Source organism: Marmota monax, unplaced genomic scaffold, assembly GCF_021218885.2.
Source record: "Marmota monax isolate L192 unplaced genomic scaffold, Marmota_monax_Labrador192_F-V1.1 WCK01_AAM20220418_F8-fsc00018, whole genome shotgun sequence".
Classification (NCBI taxonomy): domain Eukaryota; kingdom Metazoa; phylum Chordata; class Mammalia; order Rodentia; family Sciuridae; genus Marmota; species Marmota monax.
In genome coordinates this window covers 21666707-21683630 of record NW_026692201.1, presented here as the reverse complement: position 1 = coordinate 21683630, position 16924 = coordinate 21666707, and the positions used below count along the sequence as shown (strand labels likewise).

Here is a 16924-nt window from a genome sequence, read left to right as displayed (position 1 = left end):
CATACTGTGGATAACTTGTTTTACTTTTCACAAATTTGTTGCCTCATTCTAGACTCAGTATTTAATTTAATATTTATATCCAGAAAAATTAGGTGTATTTTAATTTTATTAGAAATTAATTCATGTTTGAAGTACAGCTACATCAATTATGTGGCATATTTTTCCTGAAAGCTGTTGAATTCTCTTATTTTGGATTAGAACTTACTCATAATTCTGATACATACTGAAAACAATGAAAATATATTTTGAACATTCTAAACTTTCTATGAACATTGGGATTGTTATAAAATGAAAATCTTTGTGTCAAAAGTTGTGATTGATGGACTGTGGTTATAGCTCAGTGGTATAGCATTTGCCTAGCATGTGTAAGGTTCTGTTCTCATCACTGCATATAAATAAAATAAAGGTCCATTAACAACTACAAAAATGCTTTTTAAGAAGTTGTGATTGAAAACCCACTAGATGTACCTATTCCACAAATATTTCCTTCATAAATTAAGAACCATATTGAACTAGATACTAATGCTTAACACTGGAGAAGTTTGCTGGGCATGGTGGTGCATGCCTATAATCCCATCAGCTCGGGAGGCTGAGACAGGAGGATCACAGGTTCAAAGCCAGCCTTAGCAATTGCAAGACACTAAGCAACTCAGTGAGACCCTGTCTCTAAATAAAATAAAAAATGGGGCTGGGGATGTGGCTCAGTGGTTAAGTGCCCCTGAGTTCAATCCCTAGTACCTGCCCCCAGTAAAATAAAAAACTGGAGAAGTTTCTCTTAAAAAATTGAAATATTTTGGCAATAATGGACTGAATTCATATAGGTAGTGAATTATAACTGTATAGTGGCTATTATTTTCAGACAGGTTTTTCCATAGTTCAATTTGCCATATTCCTGCCATTCTTTGATGTATTACATCTGGCCTTACTTAATTCATCTGTGTACATTAAGAACATTGTTCTTTTTTAATTTGTAGGTAAATAAAAATATAGAAAAGGCATCTGTGTGAAGATTTTCCTTAATTTTTTCACTAATACATTGAAGACATGGAGACATAAAGCTTCTTTATTGTTTTTCCCTGGTACTTTCATCTTCTTAAATGGTGGTAAGAGATACAGAGACATTAGAAGCAGTAAGCACCATAGAGATATTGACTTTCTTATTCACAATTATTTCTAACAGATTGCTCCATTAGCATGTGAAAAAGAAAAAGACTGGAAAGTTTTATACCTCCTGGAGTTCCACAATCTTACGCTTTAATTTCTTTATGTCTTTCTGTACTTTATATTTCTCTAGATCCATTTTTGTTTTCTGTATTTGTTGGAGGGAGTTGAGAGAGTCATGAATTGATTTAAATCCTGAGAAAGAAAAAGAGAATACATATATATCAAAGAATGCATTGGAACTTTTTTTTTTTTTTTTGGTAGAAATTGGCAGATTAGAATTCCTACCATAATTGATCATTGTTTAATTTAAAGTACATTAAATTCCATTAAAACCCTTTTAAAAACAAACAAAATCCATTTCATCTGAGGATATAATAGGTTCTGTGTTTGAGATTGAGGTCTCTGATAGCTTCATGACTGTGGCATGCTTGGTGACTAGGAAGTTTCTGTGCAAAGACACAGAATGCCTGGCTGCTGGGAAAACTTCTGTGCAAAGACACAGGATGCCTGGCTGCTGTAGCAATGTCCTTCATGAGGAAACTCTGTATTAGAGTCTTAGCAGCCTCCACCTTGATCTCAGGCACACAGGCCCTGGGAATAAAGGAACTCTCTTGTTAGACAACCACAAGAACCTGCCCACATAGCAGTAACTAACTTTATACAATGGACTTTCTTGAGAGCTACACAAAGCTCCAAACATTGCACATTGCAATGTAGTATGCAACTGAAGAATAAGCTGCATAATGTTGCTAAGTCTGTAACCTGCCTAATGACGCAGTGAACAATATGTACCAATGATGCTAATGACCTAAAGCAACCTATTGATATAAATAAAGCTTGGCAGCTTGGCCCTTCTGCCATTCTGCCATCTTTCTTTCCTGCCTCTGTATCTTGTCTGTGTGTCCCTTTTAATTTTCCTTACACTAAGCCCAATAAAAGAAAAAGTAGGCCCAAATCTTCACCATGTTGGCTTAGGATCTGACTTCCTTAACAAGACTCCTAAAGCGCAAGAAGTAAAATCAAGAATCAATAAATGGGATAGATTCAAACTAAAAATCTTCCTCTCAGCAAAGGAAACAATAACGTGAAGAGAGAACTTACAGAATGGGAGAAAATCTTTACCAACCACACCTCAGAGCATTAATCTCCAGCACTTGTGTGATTTGTGTGGTGTGTGTGTGTGTGTGTGTGTTACTAGGGATGGAACCCAGGGCCTTGTGCATGTGAGGCAAGCACTCTACCAACTGAGCTATATCCCAAGCCCTGTGTGATTTTTAAAAAGAAAAATTCTTGTTACCAAGTTGAAGGTAAATACCACTGATGAGATTTAAGAATTTCTCTGAGAATAGCGGGTTTGAAAGGCATAAAAGAGTGGCTTCCCTCTTCCCTCCCAGCACTTTGTGTCCCTCTTATACATAGCTAATCACTCATGACCACAGACCTATCAGACCTCAAACTTCTTAAAGTGTAGCCCATTTCGTATTCACTGAGGCCGTTCACATAGTTGCTTCTCAACACATTTTTATTAAAGGCATAAAGGAGCAGACCATTAATTTGGAGTCCTCTTTTGCTAGAACTCCTACTTGGTAAAATGTAGAAACACATAGATTGTACATTTCTCTTCAGCTAATCCTGAGATTGTACCAGTGGGATGAGTAAAATTAAATCTTTGAGAGTTAAGGCGAAAGCAAGGCCATTTTTAAGTACCAGTTAGATTTGGGACATGATTCCTGGCTAGATAATTCATTATTTTGACTTGGTGGTAGAAAATGGAGGTTGTGAGGGTTATATTTCCAGGCAACAAATTCTACTTATATGCCAGAAACAGCTGCTAGAATGAAACAGTGATGTCTTCCCAAGGCGCCTCCACTGCATCTCTCCATGGGACCAAAATTTTATGGAATTTAAATGTGAATTTTTCTGAGATCTAGAAGATAGAGAATGGGTTGGAGTTTCTCTATACAAGAACCTCTCTGGTTCCTGGTAATTCCTTCAGAATTGTGATTTGAGGCAGATGGCTGCTCCACAGCACCTATCCCATGTCTTTTCTTTTGACAAATTAGATGAGCCTTTCAAATTAATCCTCTTTGATGTTAGCTCAGCTTGACACTGCTGCCATTAGCCTCTTAAGAGGAAAAGCAGTCATTATACTGGACTCTGCTAATTCATCTCTTCCTCACTTCTAAAGGTCAAGTTTCCAATCTGACATCTGTCTAGGCTCATTACTTGTAGTCCGATGAGAGGGACATTTGATTTAGGCTCCTAATTTTATAATATACCTAACAAGTCAGGTCTTGGTGATCTCTAAGGACTTTCCATGTCTAGGATTTATGAGAATCTCAGGACAGCAACAGGATTGTGACATTACCCAATGTGAATGAAGAAAGTTGACTCATTTTTACATGTTCTGATGGTATGCTGACATCCTACAGGATATTTAGGAAGCCAGATTAAATACATAATGATGTAACTAATGACAAGATTGTTCCATGGCCAGTGGTATAAAGTAGAAAATTCTGAGCAATTGGACAGGAAAGGACAATTATTCTTTCCTTAATAAAAGGTATCTACTCACCTGATTGATATTCATTCTGCATTTTCTCTAGTTCACCCCAGACGTGCTTTTCCATTTGGCTCATCTTTTTGGACAATTTATTTTCTACAAACTTTACTTTGTTCAGTTCTGCTTCCTGTTTCTGTGAGTTAATGAAATTTTCTAATTTGCTTGAAAGCTGCAACATTTTTTCTTCCATTTTGTTTTCAGACTTTTCCTAGAAACGAGATCATGTGATAAAACTCAGCAGAGAAGAATACTAATGTGGATTTATATTTCATCTTAGAGAAAACGTTTTTAACATATTTGTTTTCCCATGTTAAGCATGAAAATTCAAACCAAGACTCCTTATATCTAAAATTGTGTTCCAGGTGTAAGAATTAATTCTTTTTGTTTGACCTTGTTTGTAGTTTCTGGATTCTACATGCTATAGAATAAAATAAGAGGGCTCTCTCTGGTCTTGCTGAAATGCCTTAAGGATTTGGAATTTGAGTCTAGTGTTTAAAGAAGTGTAGCAAATGAAGATGATTCAGTTATGGCTTTCCCTGAGCTCCTTGGCATGTTCCTAAATGCCAGAAGTTCTTATTCCCTAGAACTTCATATCCACATCAACACACTTTAGCAAGAATAGTGACTTTCCATTCCAGCTATTTCTTACAATCCCCTGGATTATACCCCACCTCTAGAAATTTTGATTTAATAAGTTTATGATGGAGCTCAGGAGTTAATACCACTTAAAAACTCTTCAAGTGATTCTATTATGCAGCAGGGTGTAGACTGCAGAAGCAGCCTTAGGCTAATTAGCTTCTCATCTCATTTCCTCACAGAGAATTTGGGAGCAGGAACTGGACAGACTGTCATGGCCCCTTTGGCCCTCTTCTTTTTGCCCCTGCCTTGCCTTAGGAAGGGTGGATTCGTCTCTCTCTTCTTGTAAGAGACTTCTGTCAGCAGGGGAACCCACAAGGTCACTTAGTGCTGCCTGTAATTAGCAGAGGAATTTACCTAACTTGAGGGTAAAAATCTAGCAGGCCCACTTGACAACTACTGATGTGACTGCACATACTTTGATACCCCTTCTCAGTGATAATGTTGTTATGAATATCTCCACCTCTTGGACTCCTATCTCATTCAGTTATTTGCAAACTTGGGTGGGGGTGAGAGACATTATTTACTGAGCTGCCCAAAACTCCTTTACTGAAGTTATCATCTTTTTTGAATCATCTTCATGGCTGGCAGCCACTGACAGCATTGATGTCCCTTTTCAGCCTTCCCGATGTGCTGGTTGCAATGGGAAAAGGCAACCCTAAAGGAAATATATTTTTCATAAACCTTGGTAACCTCACCTCAAAGTTTGGGGCTTTCTTTACACAATTTAAAAAGAGTTTTGAAAAGTTTTGTTCTACTGACAGATCTCCAGAGATTTTAAATGACTTTGTGAGCAGAAGTTTCCAAGATTTCTTGTGCCTAAGCATCATCCAATATAATTGTCTAAGATCATGTATTCCAGTGAAGGCCCCAGAGAGTTAACTCCCTAGGTCTGGGGTGACAATCTGTATTTTTGAAAAAATCACTTCAGGTAACTTTGAACAGAGAAACGCAGATTCACAGAGTTAGGGTATAGTAAACAGGACCAGAATACAGGCTGTTGAACCTACAGTGCTAAAATTATAAAGAAGTTACTGATGCTATAAATGTTGAAGGGTGAACTTCCAGACCTTTACTCGTGGCTAACATCCAGACATTTACCATGCAGCTCTACTTCATGAAATAAGAGCTTCTTACCAGTTTCTCCTGCAGGACCATCAGACATTCATTTGTATGGCTCAGGTGGTCTTTTCTGTGTTTGATGAACTCACTTTGTGCCCATTTTTGATTGTTCTCAAGTTCTTCGTACAGATTATTTGAAAGTGAATTGAATCTAAGGAAAAATGTTTGATTCTGTTTTAATGAGTGGATTGAAATATAAAACAAAATTTTAATGTTGAAAAGTCTGCTGTAAGTCAGTGTATCTAGCCAATACTTATGTTGTGATGTGGGAGATGAGGAGGCAAGGTAAGTGCACTTTGGGGCCACTTGGGCTTAAGTTTAGTCTAGCTGCTGGCTATGCCTCTCTGCATACCCTGAAATATACACACAGTGACAGGTTCACTGCTGGCTTGGAAAAAAACCTCACCATACCTAAGTGCATGTTATCCATGCAAAATTTCCCTCAGGGCCTGGGGCTCATTATGTGTGTTGGAAACACTGATAAATCACTTGGGGTGGGTGTCTCTATTGTAGGGGTAGACAAACTTTTTCTGTAAAGGGTGGATTGTAAATATTTTAGGCTTTGTGGGCCTTGTGGTCTTTGTTGCAGCCACTCAATGCTGCCATTACAGCAAAAGAGCAGCCATAGAAAACACAGAAACGAATGAGAATAGCTACATTTTGTTCACACTTTATTTATACCCACTGAAACTTAAATTTTATATAATACTTCATGAAATGAAATATAATTCTTTTCTTTTTTTGAATGTATACAATTTATTTAATAAATTAATGTCATTCAAAATACAGTGCCAGAACATTATGCAGTTGAACATGCTAGTAATGTCTGTCATGAGGCACCTGTGCTCATGGTAGATTGGCAGCGCCCCACTACTGCTAGTGGTTCCTGGGATTAATGCCAGAGCACAGCTAGTTATCTGCTCTTATGCACAGCTTGTGCAGAAAATTCCTGAACAGTTCACCTTCCTAATCCTACCCCCCCAACACACACACATCAGGTTAAAAAAAACACACCCTGACAGCTAACAGATACCTATATACAATCACTCTACAGTAATGCTTGTTATTAAATTAAGATGTAATGAACTGGTTAACCCACTCTAAAACTTTAAGATGGAGAACTACATCAGCAGCAGGTAATTATATGCATGAGCCAATATTAATGTAATATAGAAATGGAGACATGTAGTGATTAAAGCTCCACACAGACCTGCACAATGAGGGGATAGCAATTCATATTGCAAGCCCAGCAACTTAAGTCCACACCTGGCAAATGACCAGCTGAATGGACAACCTGTATTCTAGATAGACAAGTATAAGTTAGTGGAAAGAGTATAATTCTTTTTTTAAAGAAATTATTCAGAAGCACAAAATCCATTCTTAGCTGTAGGCAGATTTGACTAAGAGTGGTAGTTTGCTGATTCGTGCTCTAAAAAGTGCCACTCTAAAGTTGGGGAGGGGATAGCGCAGAAAGAACCTGCATTGTCTTGGGGAGGAGAGGAAAGTCAGAGGAAGAGGGGGAGAGACCCCCAAGAGGACCTTGGGAAGCAGTGTTCAAACTGAACTTTAGATTGTCTCTGTCTCAGGTGAAATCTTTAGTGCAGTCCCCATTGCCACCAGTGGATATATGTGAGTGGATTTCGTGTGTGTGTGTGTGTGTGTGTGTGTGTGTTGTGTTTGCTTAAATGGGGACTGATTTACTCATGTGAAACAAAAAATAGAAGTAATAGACTTTCAGAAAGGGACTGCTGGCATCAGGATGACATACCATAGGAGTATTAAATAACAGAGAATGAAGGATTTTTAAAAATTATTATAGAGATTAAAAGTTTTGAAAACATGTACCATCAGTCTAAAACATCCCTGTAGAGTGACTGAGGGTTTAGGCAGAAAGGGGACTCCAGATCTGAAATGACTTGAGAGATACAGGTCTCTCAAGAGATGAGGGATGAGTACTTGTAATTCATATGTATGTTTTCTATATGTGATTTGCTCATGGTAAGATGTCAATTTCAATTCCTTTCAGAATAGGCAAAATGATTTGATTGGTAGAAACAATGCATGTTGTTCATTATTGAAAATATTCAGAATACCTTACAAGGTATGGTACTTACAATAACAGTAATAAGCACTCTGATGTGTTCAGGCAAATATATACAGACAATTTAGTATGTGATAATTATCACTGGAAATTGCTTAAGACATGCTGGACACACACTGTATGCACATGCCTCTCTTGCTCTCCTAAAAAAGTGTTTGGACTCATAATTAGAAAAGTGCCATCAAATTATTTTCCCTTTTAATTTAGACCAGTAACTCTGAACTGGAGACAATTTTGCCTCTTCTAAGGACACTTTGTGATGTCTGGAGACCATTTTGATTTTCATCACTGGGAGGTGATATTGGCACCCAGTGCTTAGAAACCAGGGATGCTGCTAAACATCTGGATTGCATACAGCCCCGCAACAAAGAATTATCCAACTAAAATATCAATAGTAATGAAAAACTTTGACTTATTTGAGGAAACCCTGACTTAGTTGATGAAACCAAGGAATGGGAAAAGTGAGTTAATTTTCCAATAGCTAAATTAGTTATAAGAGCTAAATTCTCATCTTTACTCCTTCTGAATTCTAACATTATTTTTGACCCAAAGAGATATAGAAGGCATATCGTGTTTCAGGTGGGTATCCCAACTTTGAAGATGACATTCATTTCTCTTTTTGTGCTTAATCTAATGATTCCCAATTACCTCTGCTACTGGCCAACAGCTGTTGAATCTCAGACAAATAAGCTCACCAACTGTAAAGTGGACAACTTCACGTGAGCCATCTGTTTCCTCCTATGGAACACTCTCCTTCAGAATTTCCACTGGCGCCTGCCACCTTATCACAAAAGTTATTTTAACCACCCTTAAAAAGGACCCCTTCTTACCTGACATCCCCTTTTCCCTTACCCTACTTTTATTTTTATTTAAAATGCCCATTGCCCTCTGATATATACTAATTTGTATGCTAGCTTCTCCACTAGAATTGAAGCTTTATGAAAACAGAATTTTGTTTGGTTCATTGCTACAAATAATGCCTGGAATATTGTAAGTGATCAATAAATAGTTGTTGACTAAAATGAACAAATGGGTAATTTTTTCAATAAATAATATCTATTAGGGCTGCTAACACATAACATGTAAACCTATTAATCTATTTATAAATCTAATCTGCTTTGATATTTGCCTATTTTTCCTGTGTCTGGTGGAAGTATTAATTAATACTTATGATGAAGGGAGACAGTTAAGTCCCCAGATAATCAAGAGTTAAACTTTCAATTAAGAATTCAGGTTTCAGTGCCCACCTTTCCTGTGTAATAAATGAGAAAATTTAGTCTCTTATTATTTATATAGTTATAACCAAGGAACCAAGGAACCACTAAATGTGCTCAAGTAATATCTCCAGAAGGGCATATCAGTAATTAAAATTATGAAATTAAAGTCATAAAACTGAGTTACTACTTATGATCCTTTTATTACAAGGTTTACTTGCAATTGGAGATTCATGTTTCTGTTAACAATCAGAAGTCATATTCTCTCTGTTGGTAATTTATTAAAATACAAAAGCATTTTTAAAACGTTCTCCTTTTAAGATAAAAAGATAAAGGTTTTTTTTTTATAAACGGTTTTCTTTGCTTAGACTTTTCCCTAACAGAAAGAACATGGTTTGCCCTAATTCTATTGATTATAGAACTTACAGATATCATTGGAAATTGCTTAAGACATGCTGGACACACACTGTATGCACATGCCTTTCTTGCTCTCTTGCAAAAGAATGAATTTATCTTGGATGACATTCATAATTTTTTTTCCAATGGTTAAACTGATTTTTTTTTACCATGTGTTTTATTTTTAGTCATACATGACAGCAGAATGTATTTTGACATATAATACATACATGGAACATTCATAATTTAGTTCCCAAATCTTCTATTCTATTAGTTTTAGGAGTATTTTTATTGGACATAGGTAGACAGGTAGATAGCAAAGCAAGTGTCATCAAACATTCCCACTTTATTTAGACCATTTCTCAATTGGGGGTAATTTTGCACCACTGAGGGAACATTTGGCAATGTATGGGGCAATTTTGGCTGTTTCCAAATGGATGGATGACTTTGTCTTTTATTTTTCCTAAAACAGAAAAATCAGACTTGTGAGTTATGAATTTATGGCCAGAGACCCCACTAGGATGATGTGTAGGCTATTGATAGACTTTTAAAATTTTTTCCTATTGACAGAATCAGGCTAAAATTTACACCAAGGGCAATTATAAGGAAGGGGGTTACAAATGATAAAGAAAAATTTAATTGGAAACAATAGACACAGTAGAGGCCACAGCAGGGGGCTAACCATGAAGGCAGAATAAATACCAGTCTTATGACTGGCATACATAAATAGACATAGCTCCAGTCTATATTAGTTTTACCAGTTCACTTTATGTACCCAAGCCAGTGTCCTGTACTCAACAATCTGTTGAACTAACATTTTTAGAAGATGTGAAGATTTTAAATTCTTGAAAATTGTTTTTGCTAGCAGGCTCTTAAGAATTCAGATAGTGGGGCTGGAGTTGTGGCTCAGGGGTTGAGCACCCAACTAGCACATGTGAGGCCCTGGGTTTGATCCTCAGCACTACATAAAAATAAATAAATAAAATAAAGGTATTGTGACCAACTGCAACTAAAATATATATATATATATATATATATATATATATATATATATATATATATATATATAAAATTTAGATAGTGACTTTGACCACTATCTGATATTTTTCTAGCAGTATGACTTGGGCAGACTACTTAATCTCAATGATTGTAAATGTTATCCTCTTCTTTTTTCTTTCTTTCTTTCTTTCTCTCTCTCTTTCTTTCTTTTTTTTAAACCAGGGATTGAAAAAATGGTCTTTGTTGAACTGTTAAACACAGAAGATATTTTCATTTTTGGTAACTATATTTGAAAAAGTGCTTAAGATAGATCATGTGCTATATATCTCTGGAGATTGAGTCTAAGATTTTCAATTCATGTAAGAATCAAGAAGTTAATCCTAAGAAATATTGTTTTTCTACTGAGTTCACCCATATAGTAGAACTCAAACTAATTTCTTCTAAATGTTCTGTGATTTCTAATTAGTGATGCTAATTAAAAAGCAATTCCAACTCTACTGTATAGGAAGATTTTTTTCTTGGTCACTCCAAATTGTACTTGAACTTAAATCCCAGTACCTTCACAGCCTCTTTCCTGGTTGCCCAAGCAAATGTAATCTGCACAGTTCATTTACTAGCAGGTGGAAATTGTGAGATGGAGGCATATGACTTGATAAAAACAACTTGAGCTTTGGAATTAGACTTTTTCTAGCAGTATGACTTGGGCAGACTATTTAATCTCAATGATTATAAATGTTATCCTCTTCTCTCTCTCTCTCTCTCTCTCTCTCTCTCTCTCTCTCTCTTTTTAACCAGGGATTGAACTCAGGGGCACTCAAATACTAAGCCACATCCCCAGCCATTTTTGTATTTTATTTAGATACAGGGTCTCACTGAGTTGCATAGCAACTCACAATTACTGATAATGCCTTTGGGAATTCCAAAATACAACTTGCATATTTTAAGTGATCAAAAAATCATTAATTCAGGGCTGGGGTTGTGGCTCAGTGGTGGAGCTCTCACCTAGCATGTGTGAGGCACTGGGTTTGAGCCTCAGCACCACATAAATAAATCAATAAAGGTACTGTGTCCATCTACAACTAAAAAAAGATCATTCATTCATTAATCAGTTTCTATTTGTGTTTGTATGTGCTTGATGCTAAGGATACAAAGATGAGTGAGGCAGAGTCCTGCCTTGGATAGTTTTTAATTTCTACTGTAATAATGTTTTCAGAGTTGAGTGATAAGATTTGAGTCTATAGATTTGCTTCATTGACCATTTTCTTTCCTTTTCTTATAAATCACTACCTGGTGGTGGTGGGATCCAAGATGGCGGGCCAGAGGGAGGCAGCATTCTGTGTCGCTCTGTGACCTGGGACTCAAGTAGTGAGAATACTGCTTCTCTGCGAGCAATATTCCTGCTTCTGTGCAGGAATCACAGCCACCATGCCAGTCCAGGGCTTCAGGCCTCAGCGTCAGAGTAAGTCTCTCAACTACTTGCCCATACAGGATTACCTGAATGGAACCATCAACACCCAGGCAGAACTTTCAGCCACCCACTCGAGCAGAAATCACCAAGGCTGCTTGCATGCAGGACACCTGGAAGCTTCCCACAAACAGGAATTCTGGCCGCCACTTCTGTGTGGACTCCCATCTACAAATGTGGGGCTCCCCTGGTCACTGCCATCTTAGGTCTCTGCAGCAGCAGAGATAGTCCCCTACGTGCAGTAGCCTGCCTGCGCCCGAAAACTTCACATAGGCTCTGAAGTCAGCCAATAGCCACACACTGCAAGCCAGAGAGCGCATCTCTGAACTCATCATCTAATGCCATGCTTGGCTCGCCCCACTCAACAGGACACCTCACTACTGAAAGCAGGGACCTCCATCTTGGGTCACCTTCATCACCATCTTCAGTGGGGGGCAACTCCCAGTTTGGAACTCCGGCAGGCCAGGTATCCAGTTTCTTATTAGCAAACATTTGTTTTTAATGTGCATATTGCTTATATTGGGATCTGATAACACTGTCCTGCACCTCAAAGGATAGGTACTGGATCCCTACAGGGGCACTATAAGCCTGTCAAGTGAAAACAGTAATGCCTCAGCTCCACAGGGCTAGAAGGGAAGACACATAAGCAATATGAACAGACAAGGAAAGAAAGTGTCCCAAACAAATCAAGATACCACATTATTAGAATCCATGGCCAGCACTTAGAAGAAATTACAGAGAAGGAATATTCAGGATGTACATAATTTAAATGCTCTGCAAATTAAAGGGTGATATAAGAGAGCAAATACAGGGAGCAAAAGATCATTTTGACAAAAAGCTATATAAACAAATATAGGAAGGAAAAGGTTACTTCAACAGGGAGATAGAGGTTTAAAAAAAAGCAAACAAACAGAAATCCTTGAAATGAAAAGAACAATAAACCAAATTAAAAGTTCAATTGAAAGCATCACCAGCAGATTAGGCAACTTGGAAGATAGGACCTTAGACAATGAAGACAAAACATATTATCTTGAAAAGAATGTAGACCACACAGTTAAAATGGTAAGAGACCATGAGCAGAACATTCAAGAATTATGGGATAAAATAAAAAGACCAAATTTAAGAGTTATTGGGACAGAGGAAGGAAGAGAGTTTCAAACCAAAGGAATGAGCAATCTACTCAATGAAATAATATCAGAAAATTTTCCAAACATGAAGAATGAATTGGAAAACCAAATTCAAGAGGCTTACAGGATGCCAAATGTACAGAATCACAACAGATAATCACCAAGGCAGATTATAATGAAAATGCCTAACATACAAAATAATAAGAAAATATTAAAATCATGAGAGAAAAGAATCAGATTACATATGGGGGTAACCAATTAGATTATGTGCAGATTTTTTAACCCAGACCTTGAAAGCTAGAAGATACTGGAACAACATATATCAAGCTATGAAAGAAAGTGGATGCCAACCAAGAATCTTGTATCCAGCAAAATTAAGCTTTAGATTTGATGACAAAATAAGAACCTTCCATGATAAACAAAAATTAAAAGAAATTACAACTAGTAAGACTGCACTACAGAACATCCTCAGCAAAATATTCCATGAGGAGGACATTAAAAACAACAATGAAAATCAGTAAAGGGGGATATTACACTAAAGGAAAAACTAATCAAAGGAGAAACCAACTCAAGTTAAATACCAAAAATAAACAAAAATGGCTGGGAATACAAGTCATATCTCAATAATAACCCTAAATGTTAATGGTCTAAACTCACCAATCAAAAGACGTAGACCAGCAGATTGGATTTTTAAAAAGACCAAACAATATGCCGCCTCCACGAGACTCATCACATAGGAAAAGACATCCACAGACTGAAGGTGAAAGAATGGGGAAAATCATACAATCACATGGACTGCAGAAGCGAGCAGGAGTTTCCATCCTCATATCAAATAAAGTAGACTTCAAGTCAAAGTTAATCAAAAGGGATACATAAGAATATTTTATACTGCTTAAGGGAAACATTCATCAACAAGACATAACAATAATAAATTTATATGCCCCAAACAATGGAGCATCTACATTTATCAAACAAACTCTTGTCAAATTCAAGAGTCAAACAGACCACAACACAATAATTCTGGGTGACTTTAACATATCTCTTTCACCACTGGATAGATTGTCCAAACAAAAGCTGAACAAAGAAACTATAAAACTCAATAGTACAATCAATAACCTAGACTTAACTGACATATATAGAATAGTTCATCCTTCAATGAACGAATACACTTTCTTCTCAGCAGCACATGGATCCTTCCCTAAAATAGACCATATATTATGCCACAAAGAAACTCTTAGCAAATATAAAAAAGTAGAGATACTACCCTTTATTCTATCAGATCATAATGGAATGAAATTAGAAATCAATGATAAAATAAAAAATAAAAGCTACCCCAACACCTGGAGACTAAATAATACATTACATGGGTTGCATTGATATCAAGGAGGATATTAAAAAATTCTTAGAGGTGAATGAGAACACAGATACAAAGTACTAAAATCTCTGGGATACTATGAAGGCAGTACTAAGAGGAAAGTTCATTACATGGAGTTCATTCCTTAAAAGAAGAAATAGTCAACAAATAAATGACTTAACCTTACATCTCAAGGCCCTAGAAAAAGAAGAACAAATCAACACCAAAAGCAGTAGAAGGCAGGAAATAATTAAAATCAGAGCTGAAATCAATGAAATAGAAACAAAAGAAACAATTTTTAAAAACTGACAAAACAAAAAGTTGGTTCTTTGAAAGAATAAATAAAATTGACAGACCCTTAGCTATGCTAACAAAGAGAAGAAGAGAGAAAACTCAAATTACTAACATATGTGATGAAAAAGGAAATATCACAACAGACACTACAGAAATACAGAAGATAATTAGAAATCATTTTGAAAACTTGTATTCTAATAAAATAGAAAATATCGAAGGCATTAACAAATTTCTAGAGTCATATGATTTGCCCAAATCAAATCAGGATGATATACACAATTTAAACAAATCAATTTCAAGCAATGAAATAGAAAATGCCATCAGAAGCCTACCAACCAAGTAAAGCCCAGGACCAGATGGATAGATAGCTGAGTTCTACAAGACCTTTGAAGAAGAACTAATACCAATACTCTTCAATTTATTTTAGGAAATAGAAAAAAGGGAGCACTTCCAAATTCATTCTATGAGGCCAATATCATCCTGATTCCAAAACCAGGCACAAACACATCAAAGAAAGAAAACTTCAGACCAATTTCTCTAATGAATATAGATGCAAAAATTCTCAATAAAATTCTAGCAAATCGAATACAAAAACATATCAAAAAAGATCATGCAACACAATCAAGTGGGGTTTATCCCAGGAATGCAAGGTTGGCTCAACATACAGAAATAAATAAATGTAATTCATCACATCAATAGACTTAAAGATAAGAATTATACGATCATCTCCATAGATGCAGAAAAAGCATTCAACAACACAGCACCAATTCATGTTCAAAACACTAGAAAAATCAGGGATAACAGGAACATATCTCAACATTGTAAAAGCTATCTATCTCTGCTAAGCCCCAGGCCAACATCATTTTAAATAGAGAAAAATTGAAAGCATTTCCTCTAAAAACTGGAACAAGACAGGGATACCCTCTTTCACCACTTCTATTTAACATAGTTCTTGAAACACTGGCCAGAGCAATTAGGCAAATGAAAGAAATTAAAGAGATACACATAGGAAAAGAAAAACTCAAATTAGCATTATTTGCTGATGATATGATTCTATACCTAGAAGACCCAAAAAATTCCATCAGAAAACTTCTAGAACTAGTAAATAAATTCAGCAAACTAGCAGGATACAAAATCAAAACCTATAAATCAAATGCATTTCTGTCTATCAGTGACAAATCCTCTGAAAGGGAAACAAGGAAAACTACCCCGTTTACAATAGCTTCAAAAAAAAAATACTTGGGAATCAACTAACAAAAGATGTGAAAGACCTCTACAATGAAAACTACAGAACACTAAAGAAAGAAATTAAAGACAAACTTAGAAGATGGAAAGATCTCCCTTGTTCTTGGATAGGCAGAATTAATATTGTCAAAATGACCATACTACTAAACGCATTTTACAGATTTAATGCAATTCCAATCAAAATCTCAATGATATTCCTCATAGAAATAGAAAAAGTAGTCATGAAATTCATCTGGAAAAATAAGAAATCCAGAATAGCTAAAGCAATCCTTAGTAAGAAGAGTGAAGCAGGTGGCATCATTATACCAGACCTTAAACTATACTACAATATAGCAATAGTAACAAAAATAGGATGATATTGGCACCAAAACAGACTGGTAGACCAATTGTACAGAAAAGAAACTAGCATACAAAATTACAATTTTCTTATATTAGACAAAGGTGCCAAAAACATGCAATGGAGAAAAGATAGCATTTTTAACAAATAGTGCTGGGAAAACTGGAAATTCACAGGCAACAAGGTAAAATTAAAACCCTATTTTTTCACCATGCACAAAACTCAACTCAAAGTCGATCAAGGACCTAGGAATTAAACCAGAGACCCTGCGTCTAACAGAAAAAAAGTAGGCCCTAATCTCCATCATGTCAGATTAGGCCCTTACTTCCTTAATAAGACTTCTATAGCACAAGAAATAAAATCAAGAATTAATAAATGGGATGGGGCTGGGGATGGGGCTCAAGTGGTATCGCGCTTGCCTGTCATGCATGGGGCTCTGGGTTCTATCCTCAGTACCACATAAAAATAAAATAAAGATGTTGTGTCCATCAAAAAATAAAAAATAAATATTAAAAATTCTCTCTCTTTAAAAAAAGAATTAATAAATGGGATGGGTTTAAACTAAAAAGCAAAAGAAATAATCTGTGAGGTGAATAGAGAACCTACAGCATCGTAGCAATTTTCACCACAAGCACATCAGATAGAGCACTGATCTCTAGGATATATAAAGAACTCAAAAATCTAAACACCAAAAAACAAATAACCCAGTCAATAAATGGGCCAACGACCTGAACAGACACTCTCAGAAGGTGATATACAATCAATCAAGAAATATATGAAAAAATGTTCAACTTCTCTAGCAATTAGAGAAATGCATATAAAAACTACACTTAAGATTTCATCTCACTCCAGTCAGAATGGCAGGTATTAAGAATACCAAAAATAATAAGTGTTGGCGAGGATGTGG

The 16924-nt window shown here is 36.2% G+C and overlaps 1 protein-coding gene across 1 annotated transcript in view; it reads right to left on the bottom strand.

The window, feature by feature from the left end:
* Nucleotides 1–1045: 1045 nt before the first annotated feature.
* The window catches only part of Fam81b (family with sequence similarity 81 member B), a 63544-nt gene continuing 47665 nt past the window's right edge, over nt 1046–16924 (bottom strand). Inside the window, exons 8-10 of the mRNA XM_046429207.1 lie at nt 5501–5636; nt 3740–3935; nt 1046–1356 (exon numbers count right to left, since the gene is read on the bottom strand). Coding sequence (XP_046285163.1) covers nt 1223–1356; nt 3740–3935; nt 5501–5636 — 466 coding nt within the window. The 3' untranslated portion in view covers nt 1046–1222. The remainder of the gene's footprint in view (nt 1357–3739; nt 3936–5500; nt 5637–16924) is intronic.